This window comes from Dendrobates tinctorius, unplaced genomic scaffold, assembly GCF_039654945.1.
Source record: "Dendrobates tinctorius isolate UK_male_01 unplaced genomic scaffold, ASM3965494v1 ptg000129l, whole genome shotgun sequence".
NCBI classification, from domain to species: Eukaryota; Metazoa; Chordata; class Amphibia; order Anura; family Dendrobatidae; genus Dendrobates; species Dendrobates tinctorius.
The window spans coordinates 29,058,662-29,076,152 of NW_027361797.1; the positions used below are offsets into that span (position 1 = coordinate 29,058,662).

The following is a 17,491-nucleotide window of genomic DNA, read 5'->3' on the forward strand; positions in this document are numbered from 1 at the left end:
GGTCATACCACGTGCTCCAAGGATACGATTCTTCTCCCAGAACCTCCCAACACAGACCCTCCAGGACCTTGCTCATTGAACCCTCCAGGTACACAGTCTTTCCCACTGACCCAGGTCAGTACAACACGAACACCTGTCCGTTACCTGTGTCGGCCACACAGGTCCTCGGGGACCTCATATCCGCAGAGGCACCCTAGCAATCACCAGTCTCTTTCTCTGACCCCGGTCAGTACAATACGGCTTTCACGACCGTCACCTGTTGGCCGCGCAGGTTCTCGGACCCCTCTACCGCAGAGGTGCCCTATAAGTCTTTTCCACTGACCTGCTGTCAGTATATCACACGGCTTTCACAACCGTCAGCCCTCCTGGCTCAGCGTTGCCAGCACTGCACCATGTGCTTTTTGGAAACCGTTGCCCTTAGCAACCGAATTTTGCAGTCCTCTTCCGTTGCTCCTAGCAACAAGGCTACAACACTGCCCATAGCATTCTCCACCAATTGTAAGGTAGTGCTGTCATTCGGGTAGGGGATATTCGCTTGCCAGCCAAATAAACACATCCGGCACGGGTTTTTCATAAAAGAATCACAGTCCATGCGGTTTATTTAGGCATATTTATGACCAGCAACATAAAGTTCATATTAACTGCATAGCGTCCATGACAGAGCTTCATTCTGTTATTCCTGTGGTCACACATGTTGTGCCATGTCTAGCACACAGGCTCTCTTAGCTTCACAGATATATCCCCTGACTGGGTTTACCTCATGGCTGCTTCACCACGCTGCAGACGTCCATTCCCTCCAGGGAACTATCAGGCACGTGCAGCCATTAAACACAGCGTTCACTTGCTGTCAGGAAGACAGCCCCATCTCTCTCAGATGGGACCTTCCAAAACGGACCAACCGGGTCCCTACATTCACTCCATGTGACCTACCCTGGTCACCTTATATGGTCTGTAGCCACGCCCACCAGGTCACATGGCTATGACCTCATCACAGGTCCGTCAACCACTCATACACACTTTACAATAGCGTTCTTAAGTTTGTAGGTAACTGGACAAGCCCGTCTCACCACCTACCTGGAGACTTCCCAAAACAAATTGGAACGAAACATCAGGTCTGCTGATCAGCACATAAGCAAGCCTCCATCCCAAGGCCACCCAACTTGAGATACATAACCATCCTTTAGCACCCTGCTCCTGTTTCCACTCTGGACAAGGTTATCCGTTCATCCTGGGACACCCACACAGCGCCCCCTAGTGAACACAGTAGTCACTACACCACATGTGAAACAGTAAAAATAAATAACATTCATTCTTTAGGTAGCTTCATTGGAAGCCACCCTCTCTCTTTAATAGAAGATGCTGGAAAAAAAAAGCCAAAAACATTGCAAAATTGCTGCTGGGGACGCTTCAGCAAAAAAGCCGCCAACTTTTTCCTGAAATTACTTTCTGAAAGAAAACTCAGATGGCACTGCTGTCACATCATAGACATCATTTGCACAAACCCTTGACGAACTACCAAAACATTATATTACTTTGCAATAGTTTTCTTAACATGCGGAATGTTGGCATGGAATGATGAACGTGGTGTGTGGGACATCACACAAGCCAGAGGGCTCTGAAGCTGAGCACCTCTTCACCCTAACCGCACCCACCAGAAGACCCGGAGGACAACTGTTATATCACATGTACCATTATAACTTCATGGGCTACACAAAGTTAAAATGCAAAGTTTAAATGGGGACATGATGAGAAAACTATCACAGTTGTAAAACTATGGTAGTGCTTTAGGGCCAAAAAGAAAGTGACAGGTTCACGGAAAAACTTATTTTCCTCTTTAAAAAAAGAAGTATTAATAATTACCATACTTCACTTGCCCTATTCTGCAAATCATCTCTGATTCTAGAAAGCAAGATATAACCCAAATCCCAAAGCATTAAATATATATTTTTATTTTGATCTTTATTATTTATTAGCAAATTTTAGCCAATTATTAGTTTTGACAAAATTGTATTGTAAGCACTTAAAGTGACATAAGATGCAATTTATTTTTTTATTTATTTTTTTTTAAGATGGTCTATAGATTAGGCTTCGGACAGCTGTCTGAGTTTCTATTTTCTGTGACATGCACAAAACAAAAAAACGTGCCAAGACATAGCATTGAATAGCGCTCTGATTGTGCAATGCAAAGCTCGCCACCTGCCATCCTAGTATAACTGAACATCTGACTGCAATGTACACAAGAATTCCAACTAAAAATAAGTCTTCATCTACGATTTATTAATGAGCTCGGATCAACTAGGAGAAAAAACACAGAAAAACGTCTAAGCAGCAGCGCCCCTGAGAGCCCATGTCATGTAGCACATGCAATTCAGAGTACCAGAGTTATCCCTTTGAACACAGGTAAAATTTCAGATTGGACCTCTTCTAGTGTATCATCACCCATCCCTGTAGACTGTGAGCCCTCACGGGCAGAGTCCTCTCTCCTTCTGTACTTGTGTGTCCCTTGTCTTGCACATGTTCATTGTACTTGTCTATATTTCCCCTTTTCACATGTAAAGCGCCATGGAATAAATGGCGCTATATAAATGTATAATAATAATAATTATGGGACGTAACTTACAGGAGGACTGGATGAGTTGAGGTCTTCAATGACTCTTTATTTGCTCAAAAAATGCAGTGGGTGAAAGAAGCCATACAAATCTGGATAAATCAATATGAACAGGCTCCTAAAATTTCAGGCTGATTAAGATATCAGTCTATTATTAACTCCGTAAATGAATAGCGGATAGTTATGTTTTTTATCGTGAAAGAGGACAGTCCTTAAAGGGAATCTGTCACCAGGTTTGACCGTTATGAGATACGGCCACCATCTTTCAAACCTTATGTACAGCATTCTATAATACTGTACATCTACCCACAACCCGACCTGTAAGAGAAGAAAAAGACCTTTTATTATACTCACTAGTGGACCGGTCCGATTCGAGAGGTTTCGCTGTTCTTGGTCCGGAGCCTCCCTTCTTCTTGCTTCGTGTGGATGACGTGTCCTACATCATCCACACAGTCTGCCCAGCATCGCTCTCCTGCGCAGGCGTACGTTTCTACCCTTTTGAGACCAGAGCAAAGTACTGCAGTGCACAAACAATGGGAAGGGTCAAAGAGCCCAGGCGTATGTGCATTGCAGCACTTTACACTGCTCTAGTCAGGGCAGAGAAGTACGCCTGCGCAGAAGCACAATGCCGGAGAGACTGTGTAGATGATGCAGGGACGCGTCATCCACAGGAAGCAAGAAGGAGAACGGCATCGCAAGAAGAAGGCACTGGACCAAGACTAACGACACCCCTTGGACCGGACCGCAGGTGAGTATAATAAAAGCTCTTTTCCTTCTCTTAGGGTGTGTGCAGACGCTGCGGAATCCGCTGCGGATTAATCCGCACGGATTTTGCAAAAACCGCAGATAAACCGCAGGTCAAAAGACCTGCGGAGTATCTGCGGTTTTGCCTGCGGTTTGGTCCTGCGGATTCACCATCTCCACAATGGTGGATATAGGAACCCGCTGCGGATTCCGCAGAAAGAATTGACATGTCACTTCTTTCTACGGTTTCAAAACCGCAGCAAATCCGCGCGGATTTTTCCGCAACGTCTACACAGCGTTTTTTTTTACCATTCATTTGAATGGTACTGTACACCGCAGCTAAAACTGCTGCGGGTCCGCAGCGGCCAAAACCGCTGCGGAAACGCAGCGGAATCCGCAGCGTGTGCACACAGCCTTATAGGTCAGGTTGGGGGCAGATATACAGCATTAAAGAATACTGTATATCAGGCCTGAAAGGTGGTTGCCGTATCACATATCGGTCAAACCTGGTGACAGGTTTGATTTTACCTGAAACGCATCGTTACTGAAAATCACTAATAAAATGACTAGTTTCAGCAGTTCTTGGCACAGACTTTCACTTCAGCCTTAGTGCAGCCACAGACTCCCGATCCATCTAGACTTCTTTATGATTACATTTGGTATAGCCATAAATATACTGATCGGTCGACCAAAGTTACCTAGTCATTTTTAAAGAAAAATGAGTGTCTTAAAAAAAAAAAAAAAAAAAAAAACCAGAGTTGCTGTTTTATTTTCCCAATTCCATCCCACTTAAACATTTTTTTTTTAATATTTTTATAGTCATTCAAAACTACAAAAAAAAAACAACACATCCTCATACGTCTATGTCAAGATAAAAATAAGAAATAAGAAAAATAAGAAAATTATTTATAATTTTTGGAATAAACAGAAGGAAAAACTAGCGCACTAAAACTAAAAAAAAAAACACCTGCTCCTTAAGAGGCTGCTCATGATTTATCAGTATGTGAATTAAACTTATTTGTTAATGAAAATTACATAACTTTTAATATATTTGGTTCCTTACAGCCTGCAGATTTCTGCTTGTGTGAAAAGTTAAAAAGAGGTTTTCCAGTGGAACAAAAATATTTTCCATTGCGTTTGAAATGTTATATAACATTTGTTGACCATTGGGATATTATAATGACTTTTAGGGTATTATAATGACAGCTGAGGTATTATAGTGACACCTGTTAATATATTAATATACTATATTGTTCACCCCAATGTCCAAGATTGAGGGCACCTTTTGTGAAATCAGCGGCTAGACTCTTGCATTTTGCTCATCAAACGAGAACATTTCAGGTGTTAGCACATGACCATCAATGTGTGTGGATGGGACTGGCTGACTGGATTATTTCAATAGCTACGCCAGCCTCCTCCTCCATCTTTGCATCAGCCATCAGCTTAGATTGTGAAATTTGCCTATCAGACAGATCCTTTAATACAAACGATGTTGTGGCACATACGGTGGGGATGGCCTCCCCAGTCTCAAAACCATACTGAAAGGGAAGCTACTGGAACGGCCACATGGCGATGAGATCAAGACATCAGGGCACATTTGATAAAAAAAAAGTATATTAGCTTTCCATTCTAAGCAATATGATTCAAAACAAAGACCAATTCTTTAGAATTCATCTGCTTAAAGTGGTTGTCCTGCCCAGCGGGCACAGCAGATTGCGAGAAGTGTGTAACATACACTCGGTTAGGATTTGGCTCTGCCTGTGGTCATGTGCCCAGCAGCTTCTTATCCGCAGAAGAACATAGAGAGAACAAGGAGAGAAGAGGATGAGACGCTAATGGGCACTTCATTGTGTTAGGCTCACCTAGTGAGGTGGATCCTCTAAGCCACAGGTCTGGGTGGGCACAAGGACCCCAGGTGCTAGTCTAGTCCAGGAAGCAGGAAGGCACATGGGAAGCAAGAACTTGGCACATTCAGGAATGTCAGGACAGATATTGGAGCCCAGCAGTGGTGGAAGTAAGAGAAGTACAGTATACACAGAAGGTGGAGCACACCAACCAGAAGTCTAGAGTCTCAATCCAAAGACACAGGCGAGTGCGTCAACAGGCCTTAAATAGGTCTACAGAGATGACTCCATTGATCCACGCAGGGCAACCTGCAAAACCCGAAGTGGAGCACAACAGAGAGAAGTGGAGTCCAAGATACCCAGAACAGGCGTGGAACACACTGCATGTACGCAAATCATATACTTGTAGTCACAAGACAAACACTTGACCCGACGAAGACTCAAATCCCAATAGTGTGTGTGTGGTACACGCTGTTAGGATTCAGTAAGTTGTAGTGTTTGAAAAAAATAAAATTGCAATTGGTTGGATAACCCCTCTAAGGAAAATAATCAAAAATAAAAACGAGCTGAAGTAACAGAAGCACTGCTCAAGAATAGAAAGAACTCAGAGTATAAGCTTTCATTCACGACAAATGGTGCCAACGCGTTTGAGCACTGAACCACTAACAAGCCATCACTTGTAAGAAAAAGGCACTTTACAATTGATCAGTCGGCGGGGGTATATGGACGGCACTGTCATATGCGACTACACAGCACTGTACATCGCCCGCTGACTAACTGCACAAAAACATATACCGTGTGCTACACTTCATTGCGGCAGCAATTGCTATTGAGTGCCCTTGAGAAAGCGTGCTTGTAGTCACGCGAAACGCGCGTCGGGTGTCTTCCCTACCTGGTCCTGGGCTCACCTAGCCTTCACGTATATCTGGTAAGATATATTTTCTCAACTGGCCACGCTAAACTTATCTGTGCACACTAGGTGGTTATAATTGATTGATAATGTGGCGCAGTGACCCCCATTTGGGGGGATGGGAAATTAGCAGACATTGGCTATCTATATAGATGTGGTTATTTTCTATATACATTGCTATATTACCTGATATCCTGTGACTGGATGCTTTTCCCGGGCTATTCTGTTCTTTCATCTTGTGGTGTCATTTTAATTTTTGTATTTTTGTATTGAATAATATATATGTTAATTAATAAAGACGTATTTTTACCATATTCACCTAGTTACTCAATCTTTCTCTTTGCATGCATACTTATTGGAGTGGGTGTTTCAGGTGTTTCTCCTGATTTAGGGTGGCTATCTATAGCCTTAAACCCTATTCTTTGACATAGTTATAATGTCACTGAGGTTTTTGCATTTAAGCAATGTGTATGAAGCCTGAACCATTGTTCACACTACTCTAAAATGACTTGTGTTTCAGATCTCAAATTATGGCTGGAAATGTGATCATCTGGAAAGATCATTTTAAGCTGTTAAAGCTGCAAAATAAATTATGATTACTTACAGTAATGTTCTCGTTCTCTCCTTCTTATGCAGAAATGAGACAAAATGAAAAGTTTGGACAATGAAGCTCATGTGTTTGAATTACCTAGAAGAGGAGGATGAAGCGCGCCGTCTTTCTGTTTGTTTAACAAATCAGGTCTTCTATCTTTCCATTTAACGGGCAGATTACGGCACAATGAGTAACAAGGTGAAAATGAAAAATTAAAGCCAAATTGCTGACTTTAGTGCTACAAGGTCTTATTTATAACGGTTTCCAATTACTAAGAGGAAAAAGCAGCTTCTGGACTTGTAGCCATTAATAATTGAGACCACTATCTCGCCATTACCATTTTTCAAGATGAGACGACGCTGCACCACAATGTAATTAATTGAACAGCAACTAGGAAACACAATTTATTTACAACCGAAGATCCTTTAACCGTGTGTTAACACTCCTGACAGAGCCGACCTTGGCCGACACAGACTTCTCACCATTCAATAAGTGTTAGCGACGGGAGATGGGACCCAGGGCATCTCTGCGAGGAGGACCTGACAGACCTTTCTGTACTGAGAACCCCCCTCCACGGGTGCAAATGTGCATTGTAAGCTCATCTCATACCATTGCTGTCCGTTGTTCTTCCATCATGATTAGCTTTGGTGCATATATTATATACACATACATACATACACACACAGTATATTAAATCACAGTGAGTACACCCCTCGTATTTTTGTAAATTTTCTATCTTTTCATGGGGAAACACTGAAGATCTGACACTTTGATACAATGTAAAGTAGTCCATGTGCAGCTTGTATAAGGTAGGGTAAACTTGGTGTCCTCTAAATAACTCAACCCATAGCCATTAATGTCAAAACTGCTGGCAACAAAATTGAGTACAACCCTAAGTGAACATGGCTAAATTGTGCCCAAAGTGTCAATATTTTGTGTGGCCATCATTATTTTCCAGCACTGCCTTAATTCCCTTGGGCATGGAGGTCACTAGGGCTTCACAGGTTGAGACTGTAAATCTCTTCCACTCCTCCATGACATCACGGAGTTGGTGGATGTTAGAGAACTTACGCTCCTCCACCTTCCGTACGAGGATGCCCACAGATGCTTGGCCAGTCCAGCACCTTTACCCTCAGTTTCATCAGCAAGGGAGTGGTCGTCTTGGAGATGTGTTTGGGGTCATTATCATGTTGGAATACTGCCTTACGGCCCAGTTTTCGAAGGGAGGGGATCATGCTCTGCTTCAGTAGGTCATAGTACATATTTGCAATCATGGTTCCCCAATGAACTGCAGCTCCCCACAGCCAGCAGAACTTATGCAGCCCCAAACCATCACACTCCCACCAACATGATTGACTATAGGCAAAATTCAGTTGTCTTTGTACTCTTCACCTGGTTGCTACCACACACACTTGACACCATCTGAATCAAATAAGTTTAAGCTGGAAGACAGTCATGCAGACCATTTTGATGCCCAATAGGTCACCCAATAGGTCTCCAGGTCGGCCATGACGAGGCCTGTTCTGAATGGAACTTGTCCTGGTAAACTGCTGTATGGTCTTGCCCACCATGATGCTGCTCAGTTTCAGGGTGTTGGCACACTTCTTATGGCCTAGGCCTTCTTTATGTAGAACAATTTTTTTTTTTCAGATCCTCGGAGAGTTCTTTGCCACGAGGAGCCATGTTAAACTTCCAGTGACCATTATGAGAGAGTGTGAAAGTGACAACACCAAATTTTACAAATCTGCTCCCCATTCACACCTGAGACCTTGTAACACTAATGAGTCACATGACACTGGGGAGGGAAAATGGTCAATTGGACACAATTTGGCTATTTTCACATAGGGGTGTACTCACTTTTGTTGCAAGCGGTTTAGACATTAATGCCAGCAGCATGATGGCGTCTCCAGTCCAAACTCTGCACTCTTCCAGGCTACAAGCAGAGATATCTTATCCTCTGCAACATGGGAGAAGCGCTGGGGCAACAAAGATGGCCACCCAGCAATCGGCTCACCTTCAGAGCGCCGCAAGATAATATCTCCTATCTCAGTCATGTCAAATTTCTCTTCAGACTTGACCTCAGAACTGAGAATTTTGAGAATGACTGATCAGTTTTGGCAGAGAAAGAACCACATCTCCCTGAGTACAGACTTTACTATTTTTACGTGTACTATTAATTTATACCATTAAAATTAACCTGATAGTTGCTCTTGAATTGGTAAGTAAGGCTTAAGGAGGTCCCTTATGGAAAGTAGCCAGAAAACCCCTGTAAAAGCTCGAATGTTTGGGCGTTGCCCCAGATTTCTTGCGGTCTCCTATGGAAAATATCTGTGGCCCTGTACATGCATTAATTTCTTTAGTTCTAGCTGTTTTCTTTTCCTGTAACCTCACTTCTATATAAACCTTGTTAATGGTCTTGAACGGTGAGACGGAGACTTCCACTGGCTCCCTTACAAAGATTACCATTAGAAGGGCTCTCTTACACAAGTGTATACATCAGACGAGTTCGGTCCCATTTTTTATCGGATTGCACACTGACGAGAGGTGGTGCCATTAGAGGTGGCGAGTTCTCCTTCAATAGAAGTCTTCAAACAGAGGCAGGACAACATCTGTCTGGGATGATTTAGGCTACTTTCACACTAGCGTCGTGCGCCGTACGTCGCCATGCGTCGGGGCGACGTACCGACGCACGTTGTGAAAGTTTTGCACAATGGGGGCAGCGGATGCAGTTTTTGAACGCATCCGTTGCCCCATTGTAATGTCCAGGGAGGATGGGGCGGAGTGTCGGCCGCGCATGCGCGGTCGAAAATGGCGGACACGATGCACAAAAAACGTTACATGTAACGTTTTTGTGTGCGTCGCGGCCGCCAAAACACGACGCATCCGTCGCACGATGGATACGACGTGTGGACATACGTCGCAATGCGTCGCTAATGCAACTCAATGGAGAAAAAACGCATCCTGCGCGCAACTTTGCAGGATGCGTTTTTTCTCCAAAACGACGCATTGCGACGTACGTCGCACGACGCTAGTGTGAAAGTAGCCTTAGCGAATCCTGCTTTGAGCAGGGGGTTGGACCAGATGGCCTAGGAGGTCCCTTCCAACTCTATGATTCTATGATGTTATTCAAGACAATCATCCACTAAAAATATTAAAATGAATATTGCGCCATAATGTGCTCACTACTTAGACTGAGTGTATATCGGAGCACTTTTTAATGCTGATCAATTGTTATTATTTGCTATACAACTGTGATCCCCTCCACCCGAGCATGCTCAAATAACACCTTATCCCAGCACGTTCTCTCCTCACTAATAACGACCCCTCCACTTTACACCGTTTTATTTCATAGTAAAAATGTATTTTCCCCATTTTCTACTGTCTAGACCTTAGGACTATCTTATGGTACAGCGCGCCTTATTTTGCCTGATGATTTCTCCAAAACTAAATCGATTTTATAAGGAGAAAACGACAGGTCCATCAAGACACCATAAGTCTACGTTAACACGTTGCGTTTTTTTTAATGCAAATTTTTGTAGCATTCTTTCACCCATAGCAAGCAATGAGAACTTGCAAAAAAACAAAACCCCAACAATCATGGGTTTTTGATTAATAAAATGGAGCGAAAACTGCTTTATTGGAAGCAGCTTCTTTACAACAGGTTCTGCCTGCAGAAAAAAAAAATGCTACAAGTTCGCAACATGTGAACATAGCCTAAGAGAAACTAGAGACCCTTACAAAGATTTCTTTTCGGAGTGAATTGTAGCACTGAGCAGCATTATTTTACAATTCATTACAGTGACATAATACTCTAGCCTTTCCTTACCGTCATTTTGCCCCTCTTTCTTCAGCATCTGCACCGCGCCGACATACTTCTTCAGCTGCACCTTCAACACCTCGTTTTCCCTGTCCAAAAAGAACGGGAACACAATGCATCATGCTGTCATCGTACAGGATTTATAGTGCGGCGCCTGGTAATGCAAACATTTCTGAAATAACAGACAGATGATTGTAATATTTAAAGTGCGCCAATTATCTCCACATAAGGGGGCAGCCACTCTCGCACCGGCCACCGCTCACTCCAACAAAGCCCATAAATCAGCAAGTGTCATGGAATACACTCCTGCTTACAGGGAATTACAGGAGTAAGATATAGGAAAGGAAGGCTCCTTTTACCAAGACAAGCTGACAGCTGCATTTACATATTAAAGAAAATTAGACATGTGTAGGACACATACACAATGGGCAGTGATGATTAATGTAATAGCTCTGATATTAGCAATGTGAGCAGGAGGCTGTACCTTGGAGCAGCAAGAGTAAATATACATATGTAACCTAAGACTATGTTCAAACTTTGCATTTTTGATTCGCTCTCCTTTTTTTTCTGCAGGCTTTGTAGGCAATAACTCGGCCATGAAAGTCAGTGAGTGAGTGGAAAAAAAAAAATTCGGACTGCACTATCCGAGTGTAGGAAGATTTTCATGGACTGACAGAATGGAGAAGCTTCTTCATCTTCTCATCCAAGAAAATCGGAGCACACTCTGATAAGCATAAGTGGCCTGATTCTCTTGGATGAGAAGCAATACAGTGGTGTGACCCTAGACTTAAAGGGAATCTGTCACCGGAAATTTGCCGGTACGCTATGTCCCGGAAGTACTTCGCTGTGTTCCATAATGGACATAATGTACCGGCGCATGCGCAGTAATGATTTTCGGCTTTGCCTGCAGTTGGGGAAAGCATACTGCACGTGCGCGAGGCAAGATTGCTTTGCGCATGCGTGAAACATGTAGAACTACTCTAATTCCGGAAAATATCACGGACAGCGGCCACGGATGGGGTGGAGAAAAGAAGAAAAAACACCACCCATCGGACCGGACACAGGGCATTTATATAGCCTGCAAATTTCCGGTGACAGATTCCCCTTAAAGGAACCATCAGCAAGTGTTAGGCTGCAAACCTGTTATCCAGGATGGTGATGGCATCACGAAGATGATCTTCTACCCTTCGGCATATACAGCATAACACAAAAATAACTTTGAATGTTGTATTCAATTGGGTGGTGGAGCTGCTCTTCTAGCCACGCTGTCCAGTCACCCTCCCGGCTTGATTGACATCTTAAATATCGGATACAACCTCACAAGCCACCTCCTTCAGCAATGGCATATGTGTACGGTAAATGTAGATGAAGCGGGAAAATCTACCTTCAATGCGCTATTTTCAGGGTGCCTATCAAGCCAGGAGGACTGGCAAAGTCTGACATTTCTGGAAAACAGCCAACTTTTTGACTTCTCACCGCTGGTCACTGTTTTGCTGAATTTGTTGGAACGTAGATACTCATTGTGAACCTGTCACCATCATTGATAACAGGTCGGTGGCCATATAGGGACCTAAATTCTGCTGACAGGTTCCTCTCGTCAACTTGTAGAATATGCACCCTAGGGGGTCTATAGTACAGGGCCAAGTGATAAGTATGGGCTGATAACTGTCAAAGATGACTTTTCCTTATTTCCCTTTTTGCAGTGCCTTGGTTTTGGGATACTATTGCTGGATGGCTTGTAAACAAATACTTATGTTCTACTTCTCCATCTTGAAAAGTTAGAGATATGCCCTTTCCCACCAATTCTCGGCATCTCTTATTTTGTTCACGTGCATGGCTGATCTTTCTTTTACTAGCGAGAACTTGGCTTGACATTGCCTAGAAATATTGGTGTGGACAGACGAAACCTTCGAGTCAAGCTGATAACTGGGTCCCCTGAGGACATCACTTGATTGATCATGGAGACCATAATCATAAAATAACATTCCCTACAAAGTCACAATAACACATAATTTGTTTTAACTTTTTATTGAACCCAGAGCATAAGTATGCAATACAACAAAACAATACTAAAACATACTGTGCATGTGTAGTTTTTGATGATCATAGAGCAGGTAATAAGACACAACTTTAGTCATATATTAGAATGAATAGCAGTAATTGTACACTTCCAGGTTGAAACCATTTGACATGGTTGGCTATTAGAAAAGTACGCAGATAGGGTATATTACCCTTTATATCCTTTTGCCAAGTCTAGAGGTCAAGCAGACTCTAAGAGTTTCCCTAAGCTCCCTATACTCTAGAAAACTTTTGCATGCAACCCTTATTTTTCAGCATTTTTTTTTCATTTTGCACAACGGCGTTTAGAATTTTTTTTCCATTGGCTAAGAGATGAGCATCTGTCCTCCATCCACAATGGGCTATCACTTATGTGCAAGAAATAAAGTTTGTCGCATGTCGGTAAGATGAAGCTGTATGGTTTCATCCAGAAGGCCCAAGAAGCAGACCTCTAGTGTATGTAGAAAAAGGGCTATGGTAATATCCAACGCTTCCAAAAAAAATGACTAAACCGAAGAAGCTACAAGTCAAAAACTGGCATTAATCAACATACATTGGTAGCATCTATTGTGTAATAATCTTGACATTTTCTGCAATCGTTGGGAAGATGAAGAAGTAGAGTACATTGCAGGAGAAACATGTAAGGGGGACTCTAGAACCTCATCCCATTACTTTGGAGATAATTGTGGAATTTGGAAGCTCGACTCCACAGCTTGTTTGTGTAGAAGCGATTTGTGCTACAGACAGGTACAGTATATACTGTTGTTAAGGAAATTTTATACCTATGGAACCCTGAGAGGAGATTATGCCTGTTACGGGAAAATGTAAGATTGGACTGTCGATGTTGGGGAACCGGCCATGCAGGTGGTGCTTTTGTTGGGCCTACTGTATATTGTAGCATAACTTCAAAAAGGATAATTTTATATATGAAACTTCCAGGCTAATCTACATTTTTAATGAAGATACCTCATCTCTCTACATGTCCCAGGACATACAGACATTGCAGAAGTGCTCCCTTTTCTGAGGAGACCTCTGTATTAGCTGGGATGGAGAGAAGATCTATAAGAGGCGATTATATTTTGGCGGATCTAAGCTGTCCTTGTTCTACATGGACATCCATTAACATGATTCTCCAGCAGCAGCCGGTGGGGGTACTGGGAGCAGGGTAATCAGCTGATAAACTATTTTTTTATAGGGTTAGGGGACTTTTTGTTTTTTTTCTTAGGTATTTTCCTTTCTTTGATTGGAAATAAGTTTTCATTATACAAATAAGACTTACCATACGGACTTTTTTTGATCTACCTTAAACAGCTCATTCCAGACAAAACCTAAATCTTCGTTTTATCAGGACTTCTTGGTGCTCGCCTGACCTAATGATCCATTTTCTAACCTATTTTAGAAATTACCAAATTCCTTATATCTAGCTACACAACAAATAATAAAAGGGACTGTTGCAGAAATCCATACTTGTTGAAATAACAGTGACAAAAAATTACTTATTGAAAACTCTACTCATCATAAAATGGCTGTCCATTACTTTAATACTGATGACCGCTCTGTAACATAGGTCATCAATATCAGATTGGTTGGAATCTTACACTTTGAACACTAAATGATCAGCTTATCAGCTCCAGTTATCAGCTAGTGGCCAGATGTAAACTGCAAGGAGCTAAAATTAGTACAGCTCTATCTATTCAGTATGTACTGGCCATTGCCAAGTGCTACATCTCAGCTCTTATTTAAAGAAGGATAGGTCGTCGATAGAGTTGGGTGGACCAATTTGCAGGACTTTGGTCCACCAGAAAGTCAGTAGACTCTGGCCACAAGACGGGATGCCAAGCATTGTGCAAATCTGTTTCCTTCCGTAGTCCACGGCGAAACGTCATCATTGTGGTGTGATGCATAGATGACGTCCCACCAGCCTGGCATCTCGGAAGACGCGCTGGTGTTCCCATCTCGGGAGGCACGATTCGCAAACCTCAACTCCAGAGACTACTAGTAGACATTGTGAAGGAACTCAATACGTAAAGGCACTTGGAGATGCTTTAAATAGGATTTCTTGTCAGTATTTCATATCCATTAGTAACATCCAGTATTAACGTTTCAGGTGAAGATCCTTCATCAGACGTATAGGCTATATTCACAGCATATAGGTCAAGGGGGTTCAGTATGAGGAGGTGGGATTTCCCCCAAACAGGAACAACCAGGATCCTGCTGTATCAAGGCCTGCGGTGTGTTTCAGAGACTACTGAGCTGGCCAATGGACTAGAGTCGAGTAAATCGATCTGCCCAACATTAGTCATCAATAACAAAGTGGTGAACTCCTTTACATACTGACTCTGGCGCCTGCTACAAGTAAATAAAGGTTCTCCTAGAATAACTAGAACATTTTCCACAGGTGACTGGGTGGCTGAAGCCTATAGCAAAAGATAGCCAAAATGTTGGTTTTATTTTTAGATAAAAAGCATTTTTTTCCAGTTGAATTTATTTAGTATTTTCCTTATTTTGGTTTAAAACGGGTTATCCAAATATTAATAACAAAAAGGAAAAAAAAATAAGCTTGCTATCTATAAAATTAATTTTCATGACACAGATTTTCTTTACAAGCAAACTAAGCGTATCTCTCACTCTCTAAGGTTCTCCTAAGGGCGTCCTGCTCTGCTGTATATATGTTCACATAGATTTTTCTCCTCAGTTACCTGTGTGGGATAGACATACTCCACTACTCTCCATTCTTCTTCAGGCAGAAAATTTATGTATGCGTTGACTGGAGAGCTGTGGGGTTTCTACTTACGTCTATTTTTTTTTTATTCTTTTAAAAACTACGCCAATTTGGATTTTTCCTGGAGCTTTGGGCTTAAGTCTTGACATAAGAAACACTGGGACAGCCACAGCGTAATAAGACAGCAACCTGCCTACGCACACTGATCAGCTTCAGTCTGTACAGAATCATCAATCTATTGTGCATTTTTATTGCGTGCAACCACAAAGCTGATAAAACTCATGAATGGCAAAAGGTCACTTTCAGTTACTCTTTTACACACAATATCCCTGACCTGCCGTGCAGCCTACGCTCGTCACTTTGCAATCAATTCTCCACTGGTAAAACGGAGAAAGTTGTTTTACCGAAAATTTATTGAAATGTTTTTTTTTTTCTTCCAATGCACCTGGATATCTTAAAGTCACTCTGACACTAGCAAAAGGATTTCCATTATAGAATCATAGAATCATAGAATCATAGAATCGTAGAGTTGGAAGGGACCTCCTGGGCCATCTGGTCCAACCCCCTGCTCAAAGCAGGATTCGCTAAATCATCCCAGTCAGATGTCTGTCCAGCCTCTGTTTGAAGACTTCCATTGAAGGAGAACTCACCACTTCTCGTGGCAGCCTGTTCCACTCATTGATCACTCTAACTGTCAAAAAGTTTTTTCTAATATCTAATCTGTGTCTCCTCCCATTCAGTTTCATCCCTTTGCTTCTAGTCTTTCCTTGTGCAAATGAGAATAAAGTTGATCCTTCTACAATGTGACAGCCCTTTAGATATTTGTAGACAGCTATTAAGTCTCCTCTCAGTCTTCTCTTTTGCAAACTAAACATTCCCAAATCCTGCAACCTTTCCTCATAAGACAGGGTTTGCAGACCGGTCACCATTCTGGTCGCTCTTTTCTGAACTTGCTCCAGTTTGTTGATGTCTTTTTTAAAATGTGGTGCCCAAAACTGGACACAATATTCCAGATGAGGTCTGACCAAAGAGGAGTAGAGGGAAATAATGACTTCACGTGATCTAGACTGTATGCTTCTGTTAATACATCCTAGAATTGCATTTGCCTTTTTTGCTGCTGCATCACACTGTTGACTCATATTCAGTCTGTGATCTATTAGTATACCCAAGTCTTTTTCACATGTGCTGTCACTTAGCCCTATTCCTCCCATTCTATATATGCTTTTTCCATTTTTATTGCCCAGATGTAGTACTTTGCATTTCTCCCTGTTAAAAACCATTCTGCTAGTTGCTGCCCACTTCTCCAGTTTATTTAAATCTTTTTGAATCCTCTCTCTCTCTTCTCTAGTATTAGCTATCCCTCCTAGCTTTGTGTCATCAGCAAATTTAATCAGTTTACCCTCAATTCCTTCATCTAAATCGTTGATAAAGATGTTGAACAATACAGGGCCCAGGACAGAGCCCTGTGGTACCCCACTTGAGACATTCTTCCAACTGGATGTGCAGCCATTTACGACCACTCTTATAAAAGCTTTCAATTCCTAAAAGCTTTTCGCCAGCTGATCTCTGAGTAGTCTCTATTCCGGAGGACCCTTTCAGTATCGTCATAAATGATCAAAGCTGTGACCTATTCCATACAAGTCTATAAAGAAAAAAAAAGAAAATCTGATAATTTGGTAGAATATTCATCTAGCTTTTTTTTCTGCATAAAATAAAATTAAAAAAAACACAAAAATTGTACTGTGGCTGGCAAAAGTATTCATCTCCTTGGCATTTTTCATGTTTTGCTACTTCACAACCTGGAATTTCACTGTGTTTTTTTGTGAGTGTTTGCATCATTTCATGTAAAGAACAAGCCTGCAATTGTGAACATTTGGTTTTCTATTTATTGTGAAGCAAACAAATAGGGAAAGCTAACTGAAAACTTCAGTGTGTATAACATATCAACACCCTAAAGCAGTGATGGCGAACCTTTCTGAGACCGAGTGCCCAAACTGCAACCTAAAACCCAATTATTTATGAGGAAGTACCAACACGTGCCCAATGCCCCATCATGATCCCCTTCATGTAGAAATATGCCCCATCATGATCCCCTTCATGCAGAAATATGCCCCATCATGATCCCCTTCATGTAGAAATATGCCCCATCATGATCCCCTTCATGTAGAAATGCCCCATCGTGATCCCCTTCATGTA

The 17,491-nt window shown here is 42.2% G+C and overlaps 1 protein-coding gene across 4 annotated transcripts in view; it reads right to left on the bottom strand.

Annotated features, from left to right (window-relative positions):
* The window catches only part of SNX29 (sorting nexin 29), a 520,598-nt gene that overhangs the window by 361,503 nt on the left and 141,604 nt on the right, over positions 1–17,491 (bottom strand). For all 4 annotated transcript variants that reach the window (XR_012219883.1, XM_073542894.1, XM_073542895.1 and 1 more), the window contains exon 14: positions 10,525–10,604. Coding sequence is in view for 3 of the 4 variants with exons in the window: in XM_073542894.1 (XP_073398995.1) it covers positions 10,525–10,604 (80 nt within the window). In the remaining variant the exon portion in view is untranslated. The remainder of the gene's footprint in view (positions 1–10,524; positions 10,605–17,491) is intronic.